This window comes from Diadema antillarum, unplaced genomic scaffold (genome assembly GCF_040938485.1).
Source record: "Diadema antillarum isolate AM-2024a unplaced genomic scaffold, OU_Dant_1.0 seq00001041_RagTag, whole genome shotgun sequence".
Taxonomy (NCBI): domain Eukaryota; kingdom Metazoa; phylum Echinodermata; class Echinoidea; order Diadematoida; family Diadematidae; genus Diadema; species Diadema antillarum.
In genome coordinates this window covers 1,308,611-1,323,056 of record NW_027271872.1, presented here as the reverse complement: position 1 = coordinate 1,323,056, position 14,446 = coordinate 1,308,611, and the positions used below count along the sequence as shown (strand labels likewise).

Genomic DNA, 14,446 nt, shown 5'->3' with positions numbered 1-14,446 from the left:
TTGGTGAACACAGCCCAGGGTTTGCCCAGACTGCAGGCAAAACAAAAAAAAAAATGTTATGCAGTATAATGTCAGCTAGCATAAGAACATGCCATTCCAGAATTGAGCATGGGAAGTTTTCAGCTGATGCTGTACACAAGCATGAAATCTACCAGAGGAAATTTGCTCTAATTTTGATTAATTTGCTGCCGCTCTGTACCGATACACACCTGTAATCGGAAGCATGCATGCATGTCCATCAAGTATTCTCGTCTTCTACGCACGATGGATTGCTAGTTTTGGGGAATTTTTGTGTTCTTGCGGAAATAAATGTTTCTGACTGACTCGATGTGGATGGGATTTGTTCTGCAAAAGTGTACAGGATATTGAATACGGGTGGTTGCCGGGCGACCAAATTGGAGCATATTCGTGGGCTTGGAGCGAAGTTGGCGTGTCATTCGCGCAACAGTGATGTCAAAATCAATCGAAAGTGACGGCTGCTCCCCCTCAGGGACGTGGCAGAGGAAACCGATGTGATTTGGTCGGAAGACTTTGTGTGCTCCTTGTTTGTTTGTTTTTTGTCGGATGCTGCCCTCAAGCGGGTCGATCATGGACGCCGACGACAGCGACTCGCTGATTCTCACCTTGAACGTGCGCACGAATGCGGTCAAGATACAGGTGGTTCCTATGCGTAATGTGAGTCTTCGCTTTACTTGGGTGATGAGTTATCAGCAAGTCTGTGCAAAGCCCCGTTTACAATTTGGATAATCTGTACATGCATCATTAAATATTTCGCCTGTAAAAGCTTATATTATATACTAGACCCATGATATGAGAGAAGTTGTCCACCTGATGGTATATGCACTACTCTTTGCATATAGATATATAGTGATTACCCAAAGCATATTCCAAAGAGTGAGGTTGGGTTGCAAACTGCACGCACATTGGTAAACACAATCACAATTTTTCCCGCAAGAGCCGTGGGCTTAAAGGTATACTTACATGGATACTTCAGTTAAATCCTGACATGATCTTTTAGTGATTTTTTCCAAACTTTTGCCATTAATAAGATGCTGTTACAGGTGTTATTGTCTTTTCTGATGACTCCATTATAGTGTTGGTTGTCTTGAGTTTTATTTGAGCAGTGCTGTTCGGCAATTTGCCCCACAAGGTATGCATTATTATAATGTTTTTGAAAATGGATGACAATGTTGTATGAAATGAAAGATGTAGTGACATGATTAGTTTGAGGGGTGAATTATATGTGTATTCCTAAGACAAGGAAAGTGTTAATTTCTCTCCAACAACTCTCCAAAGCTATCTGAAGATTGCTATCATTAACCCGTTGAGGACGAGTCCCGAGTATACTCGGGCAAGTGTCTATGGGAAATGCGTGTTGTAGCAAAATCAGTCCGTCCTCAACGGGTGAAGGACATCTTTGATGCTCCACTTTCATTGGATGTTTTAGATGGTGTAGAAAGATATGCACCTGTACATGGTAGATAATCTATTGTGATGTATAGTTTCATGCCTGTATTGGAGCTGAAACTTTGAAAGTTGTGCTGTCAGGAGAGTAGATTGTTCCGTGGATGCTACTATGAATGCAATGATTACTCAGAAAGCAGTTCATCTCTGATTGGTAGTTTATGTATGGATGTATGTTTATGCAATATGCATTTTTTAAACAATATCATGTATATTTCTATGTAATTGTTTATGTATAAGTCACTATTGAGTCACTTTTATTTGTTTGTAAATCTATTACTTTATCTGTATATTAGTATCTTTTTAATAAAATTATAATTTTTTTACTGATTTCTTCATTCTGTCATTAAGTCATATTATATTCAGTTTTGTGATATATGTATATCTTTTTTCTATCCTAACTTTATTTATTTTGAGTGTTATTGACTGCTAGCAAATTTTAGATTGTATAAGTATTGGAATTTTTGGCAATAATTGCAGCATACCACAGTATCCGCTATCTTTAGTTTCATGTCTCACTATACAGTCCAAAAATTTGCTGTGGGCCTTTAATTGGTCGGGAAGATTGTTCAGAAACCAGCTGATCAGTGCTCTCATGGACAATGTAACAATTACTGAACTGGTACAAGTATGTTTTTAAAGTCCCATGCAACTGCAGATCTTAGAGGCATTAAGTTTATTGGTTATTTTGCCTCAAATCCGTCAAACTTTTCCTAGATTTCCTTGATGGGATATTTTTGATGAAATTTTAGAATATTCCTCTCTGTTTCATGATACACGGAATGTGTTTGACATACTTCTTGACATTTGAAGGTTCATGTACTTCAAGATTTAAAAAAAGAAATTATATAACATCTACTCTCTGAGTTTTAAAGGGATGGTATAGTTTTGGTTGAGATGAGGGATCCAGATTTGATGTGAAGTTTGTGTGTGAGATGTTTGTTTTTCAAGTAATTATGATTTGTTCTGAATACTTTTGTCATATCTTTGTTTAGAGGCCGTGTTCACAACGTTGAAGTGCTTTCTTAAATTCCAGGTCATACATTGAATAGTTGTTTGTACTTTGTGTTCTACTGTATTTTCAGTCTCCATTTGTTTGTTTGGGTTTTGTTTTGACTGAATGGTTCAAACTGCTTTGAACTATAAGTGAAAGTAATGCTTACATGTCACCTGTAATGTTAAGTGTCTTCTGACAAGTGTCATAATGTTCTGGTACTGTCCACTTTGTAGCTTTACTACCAACAACTGTTGTGAGGATGCTGACCTGCACATGGACCAAAAGTGAGAACGATATGCTAATTTTGTCATGTTATTCTTCACTTACGAACATTTGTTGTGATGTTCTTGTTGTGTCTTTCAGCTTCACATTGCGGCCGCCAACAACTACCGGGAGGTCGCCAAGCTGCTGCTTGACCGCGGGGCCCACGTCGATGCCCTGGACGATGAGGGGCTCACCCCGCTCCACGTCGCTGCCAAGTTCGGCCAGACCAAGATGGTCAAGCTACTGGTCAAGCGGAATGCCAACCCTGGCCTCTTCAGCGTGCAAGAGCAGAAACCAGCTGGTCAGTGCACTCATGGAAAATTTATTATAACAATTATTGAAATGGTACAAATGTGTTTTTACAGTCTCAAGCAACTGCAGACTCAGAGCCTATAGGCATTACATTTCCATCAAAATTTTCCTCACTTTTCTTGATATGATATTTTTACACAATTTTAGAATATTTTTGTCTTGTGTCATGGTATGCATAAATGAATTCAGGTCAAAGGGAGTGGATGTGTTTGACATACTTCTAGGCATTTGAAGGTTCAACTTCAAGGTTTAGAAAAATATGTAGTGTATACTCTCTGAGTTTTAAAGGAGTGGTATTGTTTTGGTTGAGATGAGGGATTCAGATTTTAACTTTTTAAGAGATAATTAGAAACCACTTCAATGAAATATCAAAGAGCATACAATTCTGAGAGGGATTCAAAATTTATTTGTAGAAATTTGGTTTTGAAATGGCTGAGATATCCAAAAACAAAGCAAAACAATGTTGTCCTTATTAAATGGATGGGTCCCACCTTTTATTAGAGCCTCTTTGTTTAATTCTGTGTATCTCAGCCATTTCAAAACAAATTTTCATCGAATAAAGTTTGAATTCCTCCTAGAATCGTATGCTCTTTCATATTTCACAAGAGATTTCTCATTATCTCATAAAAAAGTTGGAAACCTGAACCGAAACCATCTCAACCAAAACGATACCATTCCTTTAAATACAAATTCCGTAATTGGTAAAAAAAATGGTGCAAATTAGCCTGTTATTGTCTAATTAGTCATGTGCCAAATGTCAGAACAAAAAAAAAAAAAAAAAACCATGCATGACAAGCTATTTAATCAACTCAGGCTGAAAAGGCACCACTAAGGATGTTTTAATGTGTTCGTATTAATTCTCCAAAGCTTCAATTATAGACTGTTGCAGTATGGATGTGGTTATTTTTGAGAGACATTAATGTAGTGACAAAATTAGATCAAAACATTTGACCCATTAGGAGTCAGGGGGGATTTGACGGCAGTGTGCTTGTGCCGTAAAGAGTCATGTGACTTTCTCTTTCCTCTCAGACTTGGCGACCTCGGAGCTGATCGAGGAGATCCTGAAAACCGCCGAGCAGGAGTACAACCCGGTGACACCGCCCTCGCCTGCCCCAGACTACGACGATGAAGACGCAGAAGTCGAGCTGGAGAGAGTCAACAGCAAAACGCTGTAAGTGCCTTTAGTAGGATTACTGTTATTTTTGTCATTGTGGGCATGCCAAACATCTCTATGTGCAGATAATCACAGAACAGTTTCAATTAAGCATGACAAAGAAAATTTTTTTTAAAAGGAGTCATTTGTTGGTGATCTGAAATATATATTGCAATGATCATACATATGCAAATCTCCTTTCTTTCCATTCCCTCTGCCAATGGGGTTGTGTTATTCTTTGTTGCTGTTTGTTTGTTTGTTTGTCTGTCTGTTTGTTAAACAACTTAAAACATTGTGAACGGGTTTAAATGAAACTTACAGGAAAATGTGATAGTGAAACTAGGAACAGGTTATCAAATTTTGACAGTGATCTGGATAACCATCTGGATCCAGGATATTTTTTAAAAAAATTTTTTTGAAGGATTATCATTGGCAAGTAGGGCCAACAAATGAGAGAGCTCAAGCTGCGCATATTTGAGGTGTGCATACATACACTGAGCACACACTTGAGACGCAGCATGCAGATAGCTGCTAATGAGCTAGATTTGTATACATAACAGAAAGGCTTCTTTATCATTGGGAAATATAAGGGCGATTTTCAGCATGCGTGTATGGGTGGAAATGAGCTGCTTGGCAGAGGTCTGCACTCTCTGAGTGTTTTTCTAGTGTTTAAATTCTCTCTTTTTTTCTAAATTCATTACAGGGAAGTTTTGTTGTATGCTAATAAATTGCTTATAGATTATCTTGGCAAGTTACTTCCAAGTGCATAAGTTTGCTCGTTTATTTCCAAATAAAAAAATATACATATTCCATACAGTAAGATAAGTGTTTTACATATATAGGTCATGAAAAAAAAAGTATGTTTAGGGAGGTTGAAGTAACGGCATTTACTACTGCATCTTCAAAATATTAGCCGATCCCGAGCGACACCCCTATCGAAGACAGACCAGCTCTTTGAGGCGGAGACAAGGTTACAGGAGGAAGGGAGTGAGGCCCAGAAGGGTCAAGATGCAGTGGAGGAGGAGGACAACTTCCAGGGCGTCGGCCTCAAGGTTGTCAAGGACGATGACAGGGTGAGAAAAACCACCGCATCTTTGCAACTTGTCACCATGTACTGCTTTTTCTCTGAAAAGATGCTCTAAAAATAACATAGCATCGGTTGAGTATGAAGATGAGGGCGTTAAGGTTCCCATAATCTATGGTGTTAGTGGCACTTCTTAACGCCCTTATCTTTCTCAACCAAAGAGTTATTAGGATGTGTTCTCTCCTTCTCTATGTAATTATGATGATTCCAGAGATTATATCAAAAGATAATTCTAAAGATATTGATATCTTCTTTCATGTTGTGGTAAGTTGTGGTCACCTGATCAACATCATGCATAAGTACTTTGTGCCGAAACAGAATGCTCTAAAAATATAAGATTAATATCAATGACATTGATATTTTTTCCCTTTGACTACATTGTATCATGTCGGTATATATTTCATGTTGGATTTGAATATGTATAAAAAAGAAATCTAGAGGATTCAAGAGGTTGTAGATTTAATGCTTTTTGTCATATATGAAAGTGTAAGAATATTTCAGCTGTTCTCAAAACTTAAATGGTGGGAAATGAGACTTTTACACTTAATTTGCTTGTTATGCAATAAGCACTTCAAAAGGTATTTGTGCACATTTCACTTTGACAAACAAGGGCAGAAGGCAGTGAGTGATGGGAATTCTGTCCCTTTAAGCTCCTTTTAATATTCATGCATATGGTTGATCTATAAGGCACTTTCCAGAAGAGTGATACATCAAAGAAATCTCTCTGGATTTTATTTTTCCATTATGAAAATTAAAAAAGGAAAATTTCTTCAGTTACATGTGTAATTCTTGTCACTCATGGTAAGCTTGATTTATATGTTTACCTGGAGAAGGGAGGTAGTTTGGCACTGGTAGCAGTAGAAAAGTTGATTAGCAAATAAATGTGAAGTAGCTTCCAGTATTCTTTTAAATCTCTGTTCTTTTGTACTTCTGTGTTCCCTTTGTACTATCATCAGATTACTGTGACTAATATTTGAGTATTTTTACCTTTGTCTTTGATCTGAAAAAAAAAACAAACTAGAAAAAATATGATGAATCCAAGGTAAATATTACTCCCAATTTTAGATCATGACATTCAACAAATGCTAGATGAGCCCCCAAATTTTACCACCAATTCTCAGCGACTTTTGGCATTCACCTTGTAACATCTACCATCAAAATATCTTCATTTCAAATCCTCCTCAACTTGATCATCTTTCATAAATGCTTGCAATCATAGTATGAATTATTGTTGCTTGTACACAGTGTTAGGAATTCTCTCTCATGTTTAAAGAGATCATCTTTCCCGCCATAATTTGTGCCAGACCAATCATTCATGAGGCAAATTGAACATATCCATCACAAGTGATGCGCCCCTGTTTGATAAACATCTCATTTCCACCCTATTGTATTCTAAAATAGCATCTCTTACGCATAAGCAAGACCAAAATTAATGTTGTGAAAAGAATGATCATACTGTGGACAGAAGTTAACATTGAGTATTGAAGTGCCAAAGATGTTTTCTGGTCAAAGAATATCTTTACTGTGGGTCTCCTACAGAAGATGAGGAATTAGATATTGGATTATCTCAAATCTCATTTTAATCACTCTTAAATCTCATAGAGTGGTGATGAGCGTATTTGTTGTTAGAGTCTGTTAACCCATTGAGGACGAGTCCCGGGAATGCCCGGGCAGGTGTCTATGGGAAATGCGTGTTGTAGCAAATTCAGCCCCTCTTCAATGGGTTAATGACAGAGAAATACAATCATGGGAATCGATTCATGATGTTATGCATTGAGATGTATGAAGTCCCAGTATCTGTAATTGAGCACAACAAACTTCCCCTCCAATACTCTCCATAGCAATATCCTTAGATTGACATTTATATCACAGGTTTTGCCATCCTTTAAGATTTTTGTACTAAAGGATGGAAGTTACATGTATTTACCTCAGTGTAGAGCAGTTTGTCAATTGGTTGCAATAAAGGATAGAAGTATCACTTATATTTGAAAAATATTTACATACATCATTAGCTCTCATGCTGCCCATTATTTTTTGAAAAAAGAAAGCTGAAGTTCCATGAAGTGCTATATTCATTTTAAATTTGCATCAAAACAATTTGCCATGCAGTTTCAAAATCACTCTGAAGTAATTAATCAAGTCCATGTTAAGGACCACAGGGACCTGGCTTTGAATACAAAAAATAACTAAGGCACAACAGAAAAACTGTGTTAGGGAGATATCTTCGTCGCGACGATATGAGACAAAAGATCGTCGCCAATCGTCCCCGACGATCCAAATTTTGGGCCTCATGTGCTCATTACTGCGCTCTTTTTGGCTCATTATAAATATCAACAAAAGATGGTTCCGACGAGTCGGAACGAAGTCGTCTCTTTTCGTCGCGACCAATCAATTAAGGAGGTCTTTTGTCGATCGGCGAAGCGTTTCAGTGATTGTTCAAACGTCGCACATCGTCCCCGACGACTGCGTATTCAACTTGACTAAACGTTTTGTAAAGTTTTTGGTGATGGTTTCGCGTCGCTCATCGTCCCGACGATTGACCATTGAATTTAAATCACCGTTCCGTGGCAAGTTTGTTAATCCATAATTGTTCAAACGTCGCACTTATCGTCCCGACGATTGTCCATTCAACTTGAATCACTGGTCAGAGACGCGCTTAGTAATTGTTAAAGCGTCGCGCATCGTCCCTAGGCTTGCCCATTGAACTTAAATCACCGTTTGGTATGAGTTTGAAACGTCGCACATCGTCCCGACGATTGCTCATTCAATAATAGAAATTGCTCGATGCTGAGGTGTTTATTTTTTCTAACATCGCGAGTGGTCCCGACGATTGCCCATTGAATTGAAATTGTCGTTCAATGATTGCCACCAGGGTAATTCATCTTCTATGAAGCCTTGATCTCATGTTTGCCATACTTGTCTGTAAACAATACAAAAACATCGTAACGAGATCCGATGGCTGTCAGACTCCCGAAATTCTTGAATGAATCATGAAAAAAAAAGTGATGAACGTACATTATTACCTTTCCACAAATCCAGAGCTTGAAAGAAAACATCCGGCATTTATTTTATCGACGTACGGAGTTCAATATCATTGTTATTCATTTCCGAACGTCAAAGCAAATTTCCGACACTTATATTAACATCTTTAAGAGCTGAATGTTATTGCTATTTACTTTCGAACGCACAAGCAAATACCCGGCATTTCTTTTATCATCGTACGGAGTTGTATATCATTAGTAGTCATTTCCGAACGTCAAAGCAAACATGCGATATTTATTTAATCACCGTACGGAGTCGCTATCATTACTGTTATTCATTTCCGAACGCAAAATCGAATTTCTGACATTAATTTTAGCACCGTACGGAGCTGAATCTTACCGTTATTCAAATCGAAAAGTATAAGCATCCTTGGTTTATATAAGCAAACATCCGACATTTATTTTAGTACCGTACGGAGTCGAATATTACCGTTATTCATTTCCAAAAATAAAAACAACATCTGACATTTATTTTAGCATCTTATACGGAGTCGACTGTTACCGCCGTCCATTTCCAAAAGTAAAGGCAAACATCCGACTATTTTTGGTGGCCCGACGTGCGTTTTTGGTGGCCCCGGTCCACCGAGCCACCGTTAGTGTCGAGCCCTGGTGTACACCTCACTAACCTCAGCTTGTTGGGGAAACTTATACTGCCATACGAGGGGAGATGCATTCATCTCTTCTAGAGAGCTTTCCTATGAGCGAATGAAAATCTTTGTTTGGCATTTTCATTTCTATACTCCATAATCATTCGTTGTTTTCAAACATTTTCATGATGTCGGTATTTCAATATCATAATATTTTTCTTAATGTATTCCATTTTTATTCCTTGACCAAAGTCAGTACGTCCGCCACAAGTACGGTAATCGCTACGTTTCGCGCAGTGCAATATGTGCCGAAGTGCGAAACACGTGGTTATCAAGTTCAATGAAACGCGCCGTCCATGCGTGCTTCTTGTTTGGTTTCGTAGTAGCTCCATGGTTACGGCAAAGACAATAAACGGAGGAGGCACTCCGTATAGTTTTTTTTTTTTCGTTTACAGTACACAGTTTACATTCGATACAAATAAATTAATAGTCACGTCTTTTACTGTTTGATGATCGCCAAGTCGGGAAGAAGTATCTAGAGGAACTTCTCAGTTGATATGTCCTTGATGTTCATTCTAATTTTCACACGCAGTGGTACGCAGATTTTATGAGTGTGAGATCGAAAGAAGTTTCAATATATGTTGCCATGATATTATGTAGGCCTACTGTTGTGTAATTGGGTAGGTATAGCTCTTACACTATAAACTTCAGCTTGTTGCAGCGGCATCTAGGAAAGCGATATTTTCTTCGGCATTCGGGACCTTTTTTATATCATCATTATTTTTTTTGACACGTGATTTGATTGTAAGTATGAAGCGACGAATAACCCCTTTGTTTTGTTTTAGTGTTAACATTAATGTGTAATACACCAATACTGTTCAACGTGTGGTTTTTTTACTGTTAAAGAAGCCAAGATAAGGCGACATTTTAATAGAATTATGCCGTTCGGTCGGTTTACAGACTGCTTATAACCTGAAATAGTTGCAGTGCGCGCTTTTTTTTTTGGGGGGGGGGCACCTGTTTTCGCAGAAATTTATACTAGAAGGGTTGTCAGTTTTTTTCTTCTGCCATTATTTCCTCTGATATGATTTGTCGTGGCCATTAAGTTAGTTTCAACCTAAAAGATACGTGTCACGTAGGTCTATTGGTTGCCAGCACGAATTTATCTGACTTGTTGTGCGGTTAAGTCTGTTGTTGTTGTTGTTGTTGTTTTTTTTTTATCATTCATAGGAGGGGGCAAACAAGAGTGAGAAATGAGGGAGAGGTGAAATCAGAACAAGGAAACATCTGTTCATTTAGCTGTCACTTATGCCAGCAGTAGTAATTGTCATCACCATTGCTATTCAGATCAGTTTTATAGTCATATCCTATAACATTCAATACACGACTATCATCATCATGACATGAGAGAGAGAGAGAGAGAGAGAGAGAGAGAGATGAAAAACCGCCACCCGTTCAAGGGCGTATACAAAGCAAACGAATCGCAAAGTAGATCAACGGGGGGGGGGGGGGGGGGGGGGGGGGGGGGGGCGTTTCATCAACGAGTTCGTCGGAGGTTTTCACCGACAAATTTGCCATCAGCCAGTCAGACGCAAGGATTTCAGTAGCTTTTAACAGTTGTCAGTGTAAATCACTGACAAAAAGTTTCATGAAACGGTCCCCAGGAAGGTGGAATCATGGTACAATATTCCGTATGGCATACCAGCAATACAAACAGACACGTTACTGCAAAATAAATGATAGAACACAGCAAGCGAGCAGGCTAGAATCAAACCTCCTTTTGTAGGAAAGTCCAACAAAAGTCTTACAACATACCTGTAATCGGGGGTTCACACGTACACAAATTAGCATGTTACAGAACTCAATTTTTGTTACCCTTTAGCAAACTCCAGTCTTTTGCACATGTGGACACACACACACACACACACACACACACACACACAACAGAAAATTAGTGCGAACCAGTAGCGCGATGCATAACCTCAGAAATCTTGCTGATATTTCTGAATGAGCGCGGTATTTGCCCCGGCAGCACTTGAACGGTCGGGTTTAGAAACTTGATTGAGTTCTTTTATTCTCATCATTAACAACAGCGTGCTCTCCACACCACTGTGAGGCACAAGAACAATAGTTTCATCGATTGGCAATTAGCGGGTTATTTTCTGTACGTGTGAACGGTTGCAAAAAAAAACCCTCAACTTTCCGAGGGTGGCTGGAGCGTCTGAACCAAAAAGTGTACAATCCTCGCGTGCACGCTCTTTTGTCTGAGAAGTTGGAAAAAAAAAAAAAAAAACCTCGAGTATTGGAGCATGTTCAGTAACGCGCTATTTTGCACATCGTGAAGGCGGGTATTGATATATCAGACTCAGCATGGGGGGGGGGGGGGCTGATGAAATCTAGCATTAAAAGAATGAACTACACTGACATACTAAAAATGATAAAACTGGACATGAAGTTCATGACCTCTATCCGAGTGCCTCGGACACGGGAAGTACTATGCATGTATCTACAAGCTACATTAAAGTAAAGCATAATGATATAATCATAAACGCTGCGATTCGAAGTGTTCTTCTGTTTTGCTTTCAGCAATAACCAAAACTGTATTTTTACGCTCGATTCACAGTGGAGCACTAAATAAATCGAGTGTATAATATCAATACTAACTCTTTAACTCTTTATGTGCCACGTTCGCACCTCCGACTCAGTCGACGGCGTGCCAACTTCGCATATTCTGCTCAACAAACAAAGCCGCCAAGACGGATCAATAAACCGCTAATTACTGCTAATCCCGCGGCACAATGAAAGCGTTTCTCGTGCTTTTGTTCCTCTCATACTAACATACTTGCATTCTATGTGGTGAACGACTATCAAGCGATGTTCCCAACTAGATTTACTCGTACATTCTATGTTTCTGTCACGGTTTAATGTGCAAAAGTCATGCCTTTATAGTAATGTAGCAACTGGTCATTAAAAAAAAATTGAAAATAGAGTCGGCATACAATTTATATCGAAACAAAGCTTGGCATTCCTCTTTAACTTTGCCTACTATTACGCCCATCTTAACAGAAATTTGTAGAAGTTATACAAATTGGAAAAACAGAATTCTTTCTCAAAGCATGACTACCTTCGTGTCTCAGAATAACGTGGCACACAGGGTGTTTCCACCATGGCACATAAAGAGTTAAGAAGCAGGCCTGTGATTTCTCTATTTAGTCTGTTGAAGTATCTCATTGATATGATTTTTTTTTTTTCAGTCAATTGTGCTCCCCTGACTAAGCTATCAAGAGTATAGCTTTTGTGTTCGGAAACTGGATTTACGCAAAGCATACATTCACCATGTATAGTACAATGCTCCAATATTGATGAAAGCGGTTTCGTGTGTGATACGTATTCCTCTTTCGGGTGAGTGTGCTGTGAAATCCGGTCATTTTGTTTTATTTTCAACTGCATCTCCTTATTTTGTAACTGTGGATGAGACTTTATTTCATTTTCTAAATCATGCAGGATGAGCCATACGTTTATTTTTCGGCATAGATAGATAATTCGCCTTTTTGAATGACGAACCTTCGTGTAATTTTTGGATTAACAGATTTGTTACAGCTGCACTGGGATGTCTTCTAAATTATATTTTGAGGCCACTGAGATCAAGATGATCATGCGTAGGCGTATATAACTCTCTACACTTTAATGTACATGAAGTTGATCAATTAAGAAAAAATAACATATTTACTTTTGCTTACAATCCAGCACATTACAACGCATCGCACATCAACCTGCCAATGCCCAATAATCTTGGTAACAGCTCATTATTCCGAAGGTTCGTTATTCACAAGACTCTTTAGTCCGAAGATTCGTTTTTTCGAAGCTTCGTTATTCCGAATTTCATTTTCAATCTAACGAATCTCCGGAATAACGAACCGTCGGAATAACGCAATGTTCGGATTAACGAACCCTTTTTCATTTTCGGATTAACGAACCTCGGTATAGGAAATTTGTGCGTTTCAGATTAATGACCCTTCGGAATAGCGAACCTGGGAATAACGAACAGCACCAATAATCTTATAAAGAGAAAGGATGCCCGATATATACATTAAAAATATTGAGGTATAATTAAGATACAGCATTATGTACATAACAGCAACAACAACAACAACAAGATTAGGATTGAGTAAGCAGACAAGTTTTCAACAATGATTTGAACATATCAACACTTTCAGCTATACGAATATAGAGAGGGAGTTTATTCCAAAGGGGTGGGGAAATACAGAAAAGGTCCTATATCACCATAGCGGGTATGTGCGGGACCACGTGATAATTGGAGAGAAGAGAGAGAACAGGCTGAAGTGGAGGAGCGGAAGGGAGGTAAGATTAATCCATAATATTTATCTTGTAAACAATAAGGATGATTTTAAAGGTGATACGTTGATGTATGGGGAGCCAGTGGAGGGATTGGATAACTGGAGTAATTTGGTCAGATGTTTTTGTCAGGGTTACAAGCCTTGCAGCTGTATTTTGAATTTTGAATTTGGTGCAATACTCGAAGCAGGGAGACCAACAAGAAGGAAATTGCAGTAGTCAAGATGAGAAGTAACAAATGCGTGAATTAGACGTTCGGTGGAAGACTGCTCCGATAACTTACGGATATTAATAATGTATTTTTACAAATACCCCTGAAGCAGCAGAACGACATGAGTTCTTAATGTGTGTGTTATTTCATTTGTTCGTTTGTTGTTGTTTTTTAAAGTTCAGATGCTTATCTACCATAACTCCTAGATCTCTGACGGACTGGGAGATAAATTTTTGTGAGAAAACTAGCCCGCCTGACAATTCTGATTTATCAGAATTCAATTTCAAATGATTATCGCGAGACCATCGCTTAATATCATCAACACAACTATGAAGTTTGCAGAGCTCTTCGACGTTGGGTATTTGGTAGTATGATTATGTAAATTTGAGTATCGTAAGATATCTTCACGATCTTTCACAAATATTTCTTAAAATAATGATCAATATTGGATGCCCGCGTTCTACAGCTGATCTAAATTACAGCGAATTATGTGTCCTGTCAATTGGAAACCTTCACAATACCGCAATTTAACCGTCAAACGCAATAGAAATGCCACAACCTAAGGATTTGAATCCTCGTTCATCATTATGGTTTCTATTAATGAAAAAGAAGGGACAGAACGAAATGAGATTAAGACTTTTATGTTAGTGAAATTGATCACTCTCAGCTGCATATATTTTGAAGGAAAATTAATGATTTCGGACATGTGTTAAAAGCATCGTCGACAGCGCGATGCTGCTCCATTTGGCATGTTTGGTAAAGCCTATTATATCCCCTACTCCATTCCCCCTTTCTTTATGAATTTTGGGGATCACATAAGGGTACGCGCTCTTTTGAAATGAGTCAAGTCTTAGTTAGGCATATAATCTTACCTTTACAGTGATCACACTAAAGAACCCGATTCCACATCATTCTATCTAATCAGAGAATCGAAAAAGATAGCTTTTCTAATTGATGTTTGTTGATAGACCAAATCA

General features: G+C 38.3%; 1 protein-coding gene across 1 annotated transcript in view; it reads left to right on the top strand.

The window, feature by feature from the left end:
• Window positions 1–14,446, top strand: part of LOC139742980 (unconventional myosin-XVI-like) — a 215,402-nt gene that overhangs the window by 47,753 nt on the left and 153,203 nt on the right. Inside the window, exons 8-10 of the mRNA XM_071653486.1 lie at window positions 2,825–3,026; window positions 4,067–4,208; window positions 5,104–5,263. Of these exons, the coding sequence (XP_071509587.1) occupies window positions 2,825–3,026; window positions 4,067–4,208; window positions 5,104–5,263 (504 nt within the window). The remainder of the gene's footprint in view (window positions 1–2,824; window positions 3,027–4,066; window positions 4,209–5,103; window positions 5,264–14,446) is intronic.